Source organism: Anabrus simplex, chromosome 2 (assembly GCF_040414725.1).
Source record: "Anabrus simplex isolate iqAnaSimp1 chromosome 2, ASM4041472v1, whole genome shotgun sequence".
NCBI classification, from domain to species: Eukaryota; Metazoa; Arthropoda; class Insecta; order Orthoptera; family Tettigoniidae; genus Anabrus; species Anabrus simplex.
The window spans coordinates 1,149,637,277-1,149,652,494 of NC_090266.1; the positions used below are offsets into that span (position 1 = coordinate 1,149,637,277).

The 15,218-nt window shown below is 40.0% G+C and overlaps 1 protein-coding gene across 1 annotated transcript in view; it reads left to right on the plus strand.

Annotated features, from left to right (window-relative positions):
- hob (hobbit) overlaps positions 1-15,218 on the plus strand; it is a 460,559-nt gene that overhangs the window by 216,065 nt on the left and 229,276 nt on the right. The window contains exons 18-19 of the mRNA XM_067142110.2: positions 414-586; positions 14,767-14,931. Of these exons, the coding sequence (XP_066998211.2) occupies positions 414-586; positions 14,767-14,931 (338 nt within the window). The remainder of the gene's footprint in view (positions 1-413; positions 587-14,766; positions 14,932-15,218) is intronic.

Sequence of the window (15,218 nt, forward strand, 5' to 3'; positions counted from 1 at the left end):
CATATTCACACCATAATTGAGACCATGGTCGCTTCCTTCCCACTCAATAAACTTTAATATTTATTTGACTTCCTTCCCACTCCTCGCCCTTTCCTAACTCCTCATCGCCATAAGACCTACCTGTGTCAGTGTGACATAAAACAAATTGTAATTTAAAAAATGAAACGCACAACAAAATAAAAATATATCCACATCCCCTTCATTGTCATTGATATTAATTTATTATAGAGGCTTGGTACATTTCTGTTCAGCAGTCGCATGTTCATGTATGTGTGAGGAAGACTATGTAAACATTTTCACTTGTAACTTTAAGTTTGTTTCATGACTGTTATAAGTCTGTCTGTATAAATAAATGAGTTATGTTGAGGTTGAAATTTTAATTCTAATTCTTCAAGTCTATTTTGTCTCTGTAGCCCGTGGCCTGAGGAAGGTCTGGAGTTCTCTACTCTGTGGTGTCGTTCAGTTACCGCCAGCTGCAAGGAGTGGAAATTTCAGTTACGAGATTTTCCACAACCTCTGCTGGATATCAGAGTCTTTCATATCTGGGGACTCCTAGTTGGAGCTGAGCAGCAAGCCACAAGGAGAGGTGACTAATTCTTTTTTTTAAATTTTTTTTTCCCTGAGCAATAACTGTGTTTGTTTTCTGTATATCTGATGGGCTAATTTTTTAATGAATTCTTCTCTCTTTCTTGACATTTAAAAAAAAATGGCATTAACTCTTTCCGCTCGCGTGTCGACAACAGGTCAACAGCCGCCGATCATTGCTAACACTCATGTGTCGAGCTCTGGTCGACACACGGTAATAGTATCTATTACATTCTTATCTATTACACGGTTTTGCGTCGCATATCTACTCTGTGGAGTACATTATGACTTATCTATTATTCAATGAGTGCTGCTATCTTCTGGGCACTATGAGAACGAATTTCAGGCAACTTATTGTAGAATGCAAAGACAATGTTACTCTGTTTCCATGGTGATGTATATGCTCAATGGAAAGCGATCGGGGGAAAATTGCGGCGCTCGGCTTGACGTAGGATGAAATATTGGTGACAATTTTGACTGAATTTACGAACAGTGTCCATGAAAGTGATGAACTTTTCGAGGCAAGTGATGAAAGTGATGTTTCAGAAAGTGATCTGAGTGATAATAATGACAGCAATGCATGTAATGTTTGGGGAGGTGATAGTGTGTTGCCGTGACCCGGACCTCACCGGCATGTAAAAAATTCTCATACTGCTTTGACATCCTGGACTACAGGACGTGTAGGCCTGCCTAAATTCCCTGTTAGGCCAGTAAGTGGATTTGTAAGCCATGGCAATAGACCTGTAACAGAATTACAGTGCTGGCAATTATTTTTACAGAGCAGCTACTAACCTCCATTACGAATGAGACTAACGAACATGCAAAACTAAACATTCAGAAAAACACTCCACTTCAGAAGCAGTCTATATGGTCACAGTAGTCACAGTAGAAGGACTGCAAGGTTTGCTGCAATAGAAAAGTTGCATTGGGCAGTTGAATAACGGTTCACTTGTGCAAAACCTATGAGAAGCAACCAGGGACTATGCTTCAAAAGGTATCACACCCTCCAGAAATTCTGATGAAAATGTGGGGAAAAACCCTATCTGTGTCTTTCTTATGTCTTTCTGTACAATATTTTTGCATTTTTAACCTGTACAAAGGTGTTGTAAATCTATATATATAAAATAATAGTTTTGTCTGTACATTGCTCAGAATTTGAAAATAATGGTATTTCTATATCGGTCATGTCCATAGTAACAAGAAAATGCACTTTTTACTTTTCCGTAATTTCTGTCTGTCTGTCTGTCTGTCTGTCTGTCTGTCTGTCTGTCTGTCTGTCTGTCTGTCTGTCTGTCTGTCTGTCTGTCTGTCTGTCTGTCTGTCTGTCTGTCTGTCTGTCTGTCTGTCTGTCAGTATGTATGTACACGCATCACAAGAAAACGGTTGAAGAGAATTTAATGAAAATCGGTATGTGAAGCCGGGGGATGAGCCTCTATAATCTAGGCTATAAATCATTTTACTCACGCTGAGTGAAATGGTAGTTTAGGGAGACCTAAAATTGAATTCTCAACTATTTATGTTATTAGTGGTCGTATTTTAAAGAAAATGGGTATGCAAAGTTGGGGAATAAGTTGCTACAATCTAAGCTATCAATAATTGTATTCATGCTGAGAACACTGGTATTTTAGGGGAAGGCCTAAAATTTAATTCTCAAATATTGTTATTAGTATTCCTATCTTGATGAAAATCGGTATGCAAAGTCAGGAAATAAGTCGCTGTAGTCTAGGCCGTAAATTATTTTCTTCACGCTGAGTAAAATGGTAGTTTAGGGGAAGGCCTAAAATGTAATTCTCAAATATTTCTTATTAGAGGTGTAATCGATGAATGCTACATAACTAAGGTTATATAGTATTAAATTTCCTATTATTCATGTCTTATACATTGTTACCGTACTGGCTATGATCACAAAGATATTCATGAATTTGGATTTTTGTTACTAAGTCCATATCAGCGCGGAGTAACGAGAAAATGGGTAAACAGTATTTAATGAAAATCGGTATGTAAAATAGGAGAATAAGAAACTACAGTTTACGGTATAAAATATTTTACAAATCACGGAGTCGAAAGAAAACTAAATGTGAAGGCCTACAATATAGAAAGCTTATAACATTGATCAACAATAACATTCCATTGACCATTGTTTGTCGTGATGTGCTTTGTGTCTTCTGTTGCCCTCATCTCCGATAGATAGGATTACTGCTGCGTACAGAGTATTTTTTATTTGATTTACATCGCAATGACGTAGATAGGTTTTATGGCGACGATGGGATAGGAAAGGGCTAGGAGTGCCTTAGGCCATAATTAAGGTACAGGCCCAGCATTTGACTGGTGTGAAAGTGGGAAACCACGGAATACCATCTTCAGCGCTGTCGACAATGGGGTTCGAATCCACTATCTCTCGGATGCAAGCTCACAGCTGCGCACCGCAAACCACACGGTCAACTCGCCCAGTCGTACAGAGTGTAACAGCCTGCCTGAATATTGGTGGGAAGTAGCTGGAGAGTTAGATAACTTTCTTCTTTAGCATGCCATCCCCCTGGTTTATACATTTTCTGATACTACTGGTACGTAACACACTGGATCATCATAGCATTCGGGCTATTCAATCCCTACTCTGAGGCACTGATTGGAATGAGCAGTGTGCATATTTAGCGGAGTAGTGGCGGATGAGTGTTCATGGCAATCTGCGGCCTGGTCATCCCAGCTCTGGAACTTTGGACTATTAGATTGGCACCTCAATCTAACTGCAGCACTGTTCGTTAAAAGTGATAAAACGCGCGGCTTTCCATTTGATCGAGTATTTTATATGATAGCATTGCTTTTAATAGCTACATTCATACTTACGTTTTTGTAATGACCTATGTTGATTTCAGTTAGGAAAACCACAAAGTCGGTCTTTCTGAGAATCCTGTAGCGAAGCACGGGTACATCAGCTAGTATGTAAATAAGTGTTTCATAATACATCTCCCAGTATGGCAAAAACTGACTGAAATAATTACAAGTTGGGAGACATTATGGCTAGGAAAATATTCAAGGGCAAAGGGTTAATAATTCTTTCTAATACCTAGGCTTTGGAAGGTAGTTCTCATTCTGACATGTACTGATCGGTGATTATTCTGCCAGTGGCCAGAGGCTGGAAACTGTTATTAACTAATGTCTGATATAGAGTGACCAGATGACATTTCCAGAAAGGAAGACGGGCAGTATTAAAATGCAAGCGATCCTCAGCTGAGTTAACTGTGATACTCAACCTCGTAGCAGTGGTTCTGTGCCCAGGAGGGGTAGTAGTACTTCAAAAAAAAAAAAAAAAAAAAAGGCAAGGGCCATATTTTGAAGACAAAGAAGTTTGTAACTTGACAGAAAAACTATTAGTAATATCATACAACTCTATAAAAAGTATGGTAAGAGTGTTTTTAAACAATATTAATGATTCTTCTTGTGACTTGATGAGACGCAAGTCATGTCAGTTCTTTACTAAAGGCTAGTCACCACCACACGTGAACTGTTAACTTATTCAAAGAGAATGTGTGGCCTATGATGACAGCTGTTGATAAAATTTGGGTTGGGTTTTTTTTTTTTTCATTCTGAGGAGAAAACAGACTATAATGGAATCTGCTAGAATAGTAACCTGGCAGTATAAATAAATAGTCTGTGTCTCCATAAGTTGCATTCTAAAGGATACAGGGTTATCCATCTAGATGAAACTAGGCATGACACTCATGACACTATGAAGAAAGTGTGGAATGATGGAACTTGTGATTGCATATTGAAGGCACCAATATCGAGGGGCAAGCCTATTATAATATTGCTTGCTGTGGCCAGTGAGGGCTGGTTGGAAAATTGTCTTATTTGTCAGCTAAGAACATTGGAAACTGCAAAGCTGATCACCAGGACAAAATGATGCTCAAGTTTTCAGAAACTGATTTAGGTCCTATCTTGTACAGATTGGGTGATGCACTTGGGAAGGTTATGCACGTCTCGGTTCAAGACATGAGCAAGATGTGTGTGTGCTCATTTTGGCTGTAGCATTACTTGTGTGTAGATAACAAGAGTTGTAAATGGAGGTTGCTGGTGTGTTGGGTACTGTGACAATGATCAGAAGTCTTACGGTGAAAACCTACAACCTGTTTTACCAGTCAGTGACCAGGTCAGTGATACGATCAAAATTTTACATGATAAAAACCTCACAAATATCCACCCTGCATTGAGTGAAATTTGTGGTATGTTCACAGTGGTCCTTAGTACAGTTTCTCATAGGGCTAGTTGTTTTTGTGTTGGCCGTTCCAGCATAGACACAGATGATGACACACCCTGAATAGCCAAAAACCATCAACATACGAACAAAGTGTGATACTTATGGCAGATGCTCTTCAAGGAGATTGCCGTATGGCATGTGAGGAACTTTCAGAAGCCACAGGGATTTTACCAGTATCAGCATTCCATATTTTGATAGATGATTGAAAGAAAGAAAAAAAATTGTTTGTAATGGGTCCTTCATTGTTTGACTGCAAAACAGGTCAGAAATGTATGGACGTTGCAAAGTTGATGAAATAAAGATTTGGTGTTGAAGGTCAAACATTCTTGTGTCAAATTGTTGTTGATAAAACGTGGATTAGAGACTTTGAGCTGTAGTTGAAAGCACATTCTATGGAGTGGAGAGCTGCTTTTTCTCCATGACCAAAAAAATGTAGACGAGTGCAATCAAAGGTCAAGCAGATTATTATATTGGCTTATGATCGTCCAGGACAGATCGAGTTCGATGTGGAACTAGTGTCATATTAGGCCGCTTACTCTTGTATGGTATCTTAAAATATTATTTATTTTATGTTCCTTTACATTCTATCATGGAGATAAAATTTATTGTTGCCTTTTTCTAAATAAGGAGGACACCTTACTGAACCTCGCCTTGATTCTTTATGGCTGAAGTGACTGCTCTGGACTAGACAGCGGAATTACTTTTGGTTTTGGATTATTTCTGTGTTTTCATATGATGCTCACGACATAATACCCTACCCCAGACACTTATTCTTTTATCACTCTTATGCGTAAACTTTACAGAAATAGGTGCTGCCTTATGGCGTCACTAGCCATTCGTCATGTCAATAAGTTCAATCTTTCCAATGTGACTACTGCATGCTACTTTTAATTCTTGTTAAAAGTTATTAAAATAAAGCAACTAGTAGTTCTTATTAAATAATAAGCAACTTTGTAATCAAGGGTAGAATGAGGTTTTCAGTAAATAATTAAGCAACTATAGGCAGTTCAGTTGAATTGTACATGTTATTTATTTCTGAATATGAGTACCAAGATATGTTGTACTGCATTCATTTATAAAATATTCACATTCACTGAAAAAAATTATAAAATCACAACACGGTGTCAGCCTACTTGAGATCTTCCTTTCACGTGACTTAACGAATATGAAACTAGTACTTGCATCTGACGCAAAGTCCTACACCACAATTGATGCATTCAGTGCATGTCTGACTGAAGCACCTCTTCAAAGCACATCTTCACCGAACACTTCCATCACAGGGCACAAGGAGATGATTCATTCCATCGTACCGGCCTTGATTAGATACCCGATGTGCTGTTGCATTGCTTCTTAAGAGAGGAATAGGCCCAGATCACAAGGAAAATTAGCGGATCTCATCAAGTAGGTGAGTACAGTTTCTTGCCTTAATAGAAGCTGTTGCAGATCACTTCCCAGGCATTGCAAATTGTCATATCTGAGAAGTAAGTCATTATTGACTACCACCACTTTTTGCCACGAATTCCAGTTCGGAAACGGTTGACAATCTCATCCATAACATCAGTGCTTTCCGTATGCTCATTGTATTCAGTAAGAAGTGCAGACCAGGGAACTTGAATTTTCTTCTTCTTACTTGTAGAGTAATGTGTTACAGTAGTTATTGGTTGAACTCCATGTACTGATGATAATCCAGTAACTACAGAGTTATCCTTCCACCGATCAGCTATGATATCCTCGGTGCTGTCAGTGGAAATATAAGGCCCCCCCCAATTTTTCTTCATTGACACATTGGTTGATAAAGGAATGTCTTTGTCTCGCAGAGTACCAGTACCGTCATAGCCTGTGAATTTCAAGTGCTTTACTGGAGCGTAACTAGTGAAATGATTGTTGAAGTAGAACTTCATAGGAAGAGCTCGTGTGTCTTGAGTGGATTAGCTATCTATCATTCCAGTGATGCAAGAGGCAATGAATCTTCCGATCTACAAGGAATCGAGCCTCTTACAAGTTCAGATTCAATAACAGTCTCATAAGTAGGCCTACATTTTAATTTCATGGCAAATTTATTTTATAGCAGTGATAATGTGTTCTTATCATCTCAAATATGTTCATGCAGAGCAGCTATATCCGTAAATTTACACGTTCATATTTGCGTAAAGACACATGGATTTTGCAGAATGATATGAAAGGCTTGTTTAAGTCTACGTTACTCTGTCGATGGAAGGAGCTTTTTTTAATATGCAAAATGATCCTTCCTAAAATTAGAGTGTGGGGATTATTAGCGTAAATACGGTAATTGACAGATTGCCGGGCTGAGTGGCTCAGCCAGTTGAGGTGCTGGCTTTCTGACCCGAACTTGGCAGGTTTGATCCTGGCTCAGTCTTGTGGTATTTGAAGGTGCTCAAATATGTCAGTCTCGTGTCGGTAGATTTACTGGCATGTAAAAGAACTCCTGCGGGACTAAATTCAGTCACCTCTGCATCTCCGAAAACCATAAAAGTAGTTAGCGGAACGTTAAGCCAATAACATCATCATCATCATTATTATTATTATTATCATTATTATTATTATTATTAATTGAAAGATTGGCAGCATATTACATAGTAACAAAATATGTATGAACAGTTTTTTGTTTCATGTTGGTTTCATTGTGAAGTATCTAATTTTGAATGTTTATGCACTGAGGATGTAGGACAGTGCAGTTCTGGCATATTAAATAAACCCTTTTGGGTGAGAGCCACAGACGAAGAATACATCCATAGTGAATAATAAACTTTACAAATATAATGGCAATGAATATAATAATTATATTTAGAACCATTGCTGGTGGTAAGAAGCTGCTTGATAATGCAATAGTGGGTAAGAATGTGATACACAAAAAGGAAAACCTATTCCAAGCGATCAAAATACATGTTTAGAACCAATTGTGGTGATAACCAAACCTACTTGTTAACATGTGAAACACCGAACTCGATAGCTGCAGTTGCTTAAGTGCGGCCAGTATCCAGTAATTGGGAGATAGTGGGTTCGAGCCCCACTGTCGGCAGCCCTGAAGATGGTTTTCTGTGGTTTCCCATTTTCACACCAGGCAAATGCCGGGGCTGTACCTTAATTAAGGCCACGGCCGCTTCCTTCCAATTCCTAGGCCTTTCCTATCCCATTGTCGCCATAAGACATATCTGTGTCGGTGCGACGTAAAGCAAAATAGCAGGGGAAAAAAAAAAAGTGAAACATGAAAAGAGAAAACTTATACAGAAAACAAAACTTCTATAACCTACAATTTGAAAGGACCAGGATGGGAGAGATAGAATCCAGGAAAACACGACGCGAGATGTATGTCAGGAATGTAGATAAAGAGATTGTGGAAGACGGTCATTCAGTTTCCCTGATGTAATTCGACATGGATAATGCAGATTTTTACTGAAGGTTTTCTTGACTGTCCACAACGCCCAGACCACTCCCCCGTCTCCCACCAAGGTACCCGAAGCAAGAAATTAAGTTAAAATTTAGATAGAATAGTCTCCATGTCTCTCACCTCAAAATACATTTGCAGATTGATGGGGCAGAGAAACACTCGTGCTGCAACGAGGTCCTGTGTGCTCATTGCATTCTCAGTTTCACCTGTCGAAATAGTCAGGGTGGCGAGAATATTCAGGGTGTTTCTAAATTCCCATTACAGACTTTGAGGGCTTGCAGTGGGGACCAAGACGGTTAAGTTTAGCATAGGAATTTGTAAATGGAAAATTCTAAATTCCCATGGAGGTAATTAGATATTTTTCACCAATAGAGCATGGCAAAAACATATCAGATGTAAGGCTTTTCAGACATTTGCTCTATTAACCAGCGTTTCGTCTTAGGTCTGACACTAGACTCGTCAGAGTGGGAGTCCAGAAATGTACCGTCTTCCCGCTACCTGCAAAAAAAAACCCCACCACAGCACACTTTCACAGCTCCCGCATTTTTGGAGCTTTGTCCAACTTCTGTTGCTTGTCGCCTGTCTTCCCACTACCTGCAAAAAGCCACCACAGCACACTTTCACAGCTCCCGCATTTTTGGCGCTCTGTCCAACTTCTGCTGCTTGTCGTCTGGGTTCAATTACAGGCGGGGGCTCGATGTGACAACCACCGACGTCAACACAGACATGGACGATACCTACGTATCGTGTCTCGTACACATGATCATCAATACCTGCTCCTCCAACATCTGCCGCAACTATAACCCGCGCCAGTAGATCTTCCTCAGATTCCACAGGGTTCTCGTAAATCAAGTTTTCATTTGACCCCACAGGTAGTAGTCCAGCAGTGTCAAGTCGGTTGAACGTGCAGGCCAAGGAATCGGACCACTACGACCTATCCACTATTGCCCAAATCTTTGGTGCAGATGAACTACTGTACGTACAGCTTACTGCTGTGTACGTAGTTGAGAATTACTGCTGTACTGTAGTAGGAATGAAAATCACAAGTACAACAGCAGGTATAACACATCCCTGTGTGGATCATATACTCAGCTGAATGGTATGGAATGTCAACAAACCTGTACGGGTATGGGGCATCACGTGATTGTTCAATAATGTACATACTCTAGTCGGTGGCGCTGAAAATGCGGGAGATTTGAACGTGTGCTGTGGTGGTTTTTTACGGGTAGCGAGAAAATGGTATGTTTCCAGACAAAAGTTCCTATGCTAAACTTAACCGTCTTGGTCCTCACTGCAAGCCCTTGAAGTCTGTAATGGGAATATAGAAACACCCTGTATAGGTGGTAAGATGGTTCCAAAAGGTACGAGCATGACAAAAAGCAAAGCCGATGACGTATTACAAAAACGAAGGAAACAGATGAACATTCAGTACGGCGACCAGTCAAATTTCAGTGGGGTGAGTGTAGGAATAAACGTCAAAACATATGCAGTGTAGACATAAAGAGGTAAGTTCAAAAAAAAAAAAGTAAAGTCTATATATAGAGCATACGAAGTAGGATGGCACAATGTTGACTTGATGTCGCGCAAAGTTTGCCATCAATATGGGCACCTTGGGGGAGCCTTAAATGACCAGGTTGGCTAAGTAGAAATGAACCAGGCCACGGTGTGAAACTCAGCAGCTGAAAGTGTCTTTAGCTAGCAGTAGTGGAATAGCACTGAGTAATGGGAGAATAGTGTCAGCCCGTCCTAGGCGTCGTTTAACATTGGACCCTGGGCAGTACCTGCTATGACCAGGTGGGTATTATTGCCTTGGGGGTGTGGTGTGCTACAGAGGCCCTGATCAGAGTGGGTGGCATTCAAGGAGGATATTTTCGGACATGGCTCTTAAATGTCAAAAGCCAATCCAGGGTGGTCTTCCACCCAAGTTCTTAACTTTTTATTCCCTTTGGGGTGCAACACTGTGGGAACATGCACAGTGTGAAATGATGGTATCCAGCTTCCCTATGTTTCTGGTTGCTACCAGAATCGATGGGCATGACTTCAAGCTGGTCAACTCTGTTTTATTCAGTAGGTACATGAAAGGTGTCTACATCATACTTGAAGATCTTGTATAGATGCGCAGTGGTAGTTTGTTGATCAAGAGATGTACTGCAGTGCAGGCTGATGGGTTGCTTAAGTCAGACTTTGACGAAATCCTCATCAAAGTAGAAAAGAGCACAAATCCTTTAATAATCACGTTCGCAGAGCCTTTTTCCACTACGATTTGATCTTGAACACCGTCGTTGAGCTGATCATAGGCATGATGAACTGTGGCATGAGACACGTCTGGCACATCATGTGCAAAGTCAACAGTGAAGAGATTGCCACCGGTGCTGTCATTGTCTCCTTCAACTGTTACCCAAAGAAAGTCAAGGTAACAACCTATCATTGTGATGTGGTGCTAAAACTGCCAAAGGTTCTGATACATGATATCTCGTTCGAATCAGTCTGTGTGGTACGTGTGGAAAAGAAGTGCACACCCATCGACAGGTGCACCAACTGCCCTGTTCTTCATTCTCCTCGAGACAGAAACTGTCATGTTCATCTAGTGAGAAGAAGATCCAGGAGATCAAGACAGTGAATGGTCTTTAATACTAGGAAGTGCGCTGTAAGTTTAATTCCGTGAATGTACCTGCCAAGCCACTAGACTTCAGAATTATAGCAAAAGAGTCAAACAGGTTCGTTGTTTCTTCCAGCAACACGTGCGTAGATTGCTGCGCCCAAGGTGGCAGTTGCTGCTACGAGCAACGCCGCTAAGAGTAAAAGCTTGAAAGTGGGGACCACCCAGCCTTCAAACAATAAGTAGGCTGTGTCAGCAAAGGCAGCTAATCTGGCACAGCAGGGGAGAAAGGCCAAACCTCCCTTCCCCAAGACCCCGGCAAAAGCCACTTTCAAGCCAGCAGAGGTGGCATCATTGACCAGGGCTGGAAATTCACCTCCTAGCCTGTCTAAACATGAACTGAAAGCGGGTAAGAAGAGAGCCCTACTTAACTGGTCCCTTACCTTTCCTATGAAAGGGAAAACATGCTCTCCAACTGGTGGATATGTGTCAGTGCCAGCAGGAGCACCCACTGCAAAACCTGCATGCTACCCTCGTAGGAGGACTCCCTGCTGCTGAAAAGCCTTGAGGGTTCATCTCCATCCTCAGTTGGAGATGTTAGTGTTTAGGTTAGGAAGCATCAAGACCACACTGTGGCACTGTTACAGTGTAATTGTAATGGCTATGACAGGCATCTTACTGAGTTGCACCAGCTAATCAGTCAGTTCATGGCGAGTATAGCCTGTATTCAAGAAACTAATCCCAGGGCAGATCTTCATACAGTCTTGAGAAATTTTATAGAAAACTTGAAAGAATGGGATTACCGGGCGAGTTAGCCATGCGCGTAGAGGCGCGCGGCTGTGAGCTTGCATCCGGGAGATAGTAGGTTCGAATCCCACTATCGGCAGCCCTGAAGATGGTTTTCCGTGGTTTCCCATTTTCACACCAGGCAAATGCTGGGGCTGTACCTTAATTAAGGCCACGGCCGCTTCCTTCCAACTCCTAGGCCTTTCCTATCCCATCGTCGCCATAAGACCTATCTGTGCCGGTGCGACGTAAAGCCCCTAGCAGAAAAAAATAAAAGAATGGGATTATGCTAACCGCACTTCCGATGGCGCTGGTATTTTCACTTGTCCTGTCACCTATAGCTAAGCGGCTCCACTAAGAACCCAGCTGGAGGCAGTATTGATATATCTTTCATTGCCTGTCATAACCTCAGTTTGTAATCTTTATTTCCCACCGCGGCAGCCTCTTGAATATCAATGTTGTAATTAACCTTATTGATCACCTCACACCTCCTTTCCTCCTGTTAGGAGATTTTAATGCCTATCACCCATTATGGGGCTCTGAAATGTCTTGCCCCAGAGGATGGGAGTTGGAGAAGTTGATAGGAGAGCTGGATCTATTAATTTTGAATACAGGGGAAATGACACACTTCACCATAGTGCACGGAACCTTCTCCCACATTGACGTTAGTCTGTGCAGCCGTGCGCTCGCTCCGTGCTTAAGCGAGATGTCCGCGATGCCCTCTGCGACAGTGACCGTTTCCCCATTGTTCTTAATTTGTTGATACAGAAATCCATTGAGGCTCCTCCCCAGTAGATTTTTAAAATGTGCTGATTGACCGAAGTTCACATCACTGTCCATCTGTAACGACTCAAATAGCTGCAGCATAGATGTTGATATAACACAAGTTATTCTTGCTAATGCTGAAGAGTCCATTCCATCTTTTTCTGGGACTTCTAGACAAAAACTCCTTCCTTGGTAGAACAAAGAAATTGCAGCAGCTATAAAAGAACGATGTCACGCTCATAAATGCTACCATAGGCAGCTTATGTCCTTACAGAATGCACGGACCTGGCCAATATGCGCTGTAGTCTAAAACTTATCAAGTACCATCTCCCTCATTCTATGAAGTTGTGAGCAGTCGGTAGACCTCGTCTGTTTTATGAGGTATAGTGGTCTGAATATTGTGTTCACAAGTGAAGTTTTACTTTTATTTGTTTTAAATTTTTGTTTTATTGTTAACTATGCTTGTATTTTTTAAGTATGCTTTTTATCTATCTTTGTGTAACTTTCAATATGTTTTGAATAAAATGTATGGTTTTACTTCTAAGTCAGAGTCTTATTCAATTTTTTGGCCAGGCTGAGTGGCTCAGACGATTGAGGCGCTGGCCTTCTGATTCCAACTTGGCAGGTTCGATCCTGGCTCACTCCAGTGGTACTTGAAGGTGCTCAAATACGTCAGCCTCATGTCGGTACATTTACCGACACGTAAAAGAACTCCTGCAGGACTAAATTCCGGCACTTCGGTGTCTCCAAAAACCGTAAAAAGAGTAGTTAGTGGGACGTAAAGCAAATAACATTATTATTATTATTATTATTATTATTATTATTATTATTATTATTATTCAATTTTATTTCACTTTACTATATTTTTAATCATTTTAAAGATAAGGCATTGCAAATTAGATCCACTGATTATTACATACCTGCCAAGTATTCCAGTTTTTCCCTAAAATGTATGGATTTTGAGTGAGTTTTATAGTTGTACAGATGAACAACGTGATTGTACGGCTTTTGAATACCTACACTTGTTTTCGCTTTCTGCGGTCAGATTGGATTTGTTTGACTTTCGATAGTAGCTTGTAATATGAGTTGCAGTGTTTTAAATTTGACCGGCAAATTTGTTGATAATCACATCATCGATTATCACTGTGCTTTTGTCACCAGTTCGACCTCAACTGCTACTTCATTCAGTGCGATGTTTCCAAACAAATAGCAGGCTGTGATTTTAAAGAAAAGAAATCAGTGAAAAGTATCAGGCTGTGAATGTATATATAACAACTTTAGTAACTGCGTCGTGCTTCGTAGCAGCTGAAAGGCTTTGTTTGTTTGTGGGTGTGAGTAACATTGGCGGTAGTTCTGAAACTCGTGGAATTGTGCGACAAATTTGTAAGCACAATAATAATTATTAAATTAATGTTGTAATAGTTCACCTTTCAATACTATATATATATATATATATGCAATATTTTGATTTACATTAACTAGGGACTAGTTTCGGCCTGGGCTGGCCATCTTCAGCCTTAATATAAAACACCTAATAATTAAATAATTAAATTGACATAAAACAAATGAACAAATATATACAATTGACATTAAAAACTGGGATGAAATTACGAGAATAAACTAGGCTCCAAATTCTTAGCATCTTGAGTATGCTCATCATGGAGACCCTTTCACGCAGTAATATTCACAGAACTTTAGCTCCATCACTGCTAATCATTGCAATTTCAATTGTAAACCAGGAACTGGTAAATGTTGATCCTGTAGGCAATCACCAAATCTTCATGAGTGGTGTTAGCCGTATGCAAGTCACTGAACGCCATTGTAAATAACCACCAGCTGATGCAAAACTACTAGATGGTGTTTCAACATCAACGTACTGAATGGTCTTTCATACTAGGTAGTGTGCTGGAAGTTTAATTCATTGAATGTACCTGCCAAGCCACTAGACTTCAGAATTTAGCAAAAGAGTCAAACAGGTTCATTGTTGGCCAATGACCTAGATGTTAGGCTTCTTTAAACAACAAGAATCATCATCATCATCATCATCGTCATTATTGTTTTAAATGAGACTTCTAATGTGATGTTATCCACAAAAGTAGCAGCAGTAGTACAGGATAACCTATAAAATAGGGACGTATGTTTTAAGCAGGAATTTTAACATGTTCTTTGAGCAGTAATCAAGAAATTGGAGATAATATGCATATTGTGTGGATAAGTGCATTCAGTGGATACATTTTAACCATGTTTTACTCCCTTCGTATAACTGTCATAAGGAAGTTCATGTGTAAATCATATGCTTTAGGGGTATTATTTTTTATATTTCTGTTTATATTAATAAACTCAGATTTATTTTCTGCTATATTTCAGCCAAACGTAATGCTGTGATAGAATTGGGAGAGCCATGGGGTCAAACAACCATTGAAAGAAGCATGACATCACTTAAATTTTACCACGATTTTAATTGCGATGTGGAACATTATAGTTATGCATTTGGACCTTGCTGGGAACCTGTTATCGCTCAGTGCAATCTCAGTAAGTATTAATCCTATCCTCTTTTGATATTTTCAAATCAAATATCAGATAACAAAATATCATAAAATTCAATTGGGTTTATAAAGTACTAAACAACAGTACCAACCACATTCTAGAAACTGTGATTTATCATGTGTCTCAGTTTTGGAACTTTCATTTATATTATGTAACTTCATGTTGTTAGGAAATGATGGTTGCTGAATAGGTAATTGTTTAGGAAGTGTGGAGGATGGGTAAAATATCCAGAGCTGGACTTCAAACGTTTAATGTTATTGTTTTTACATTTC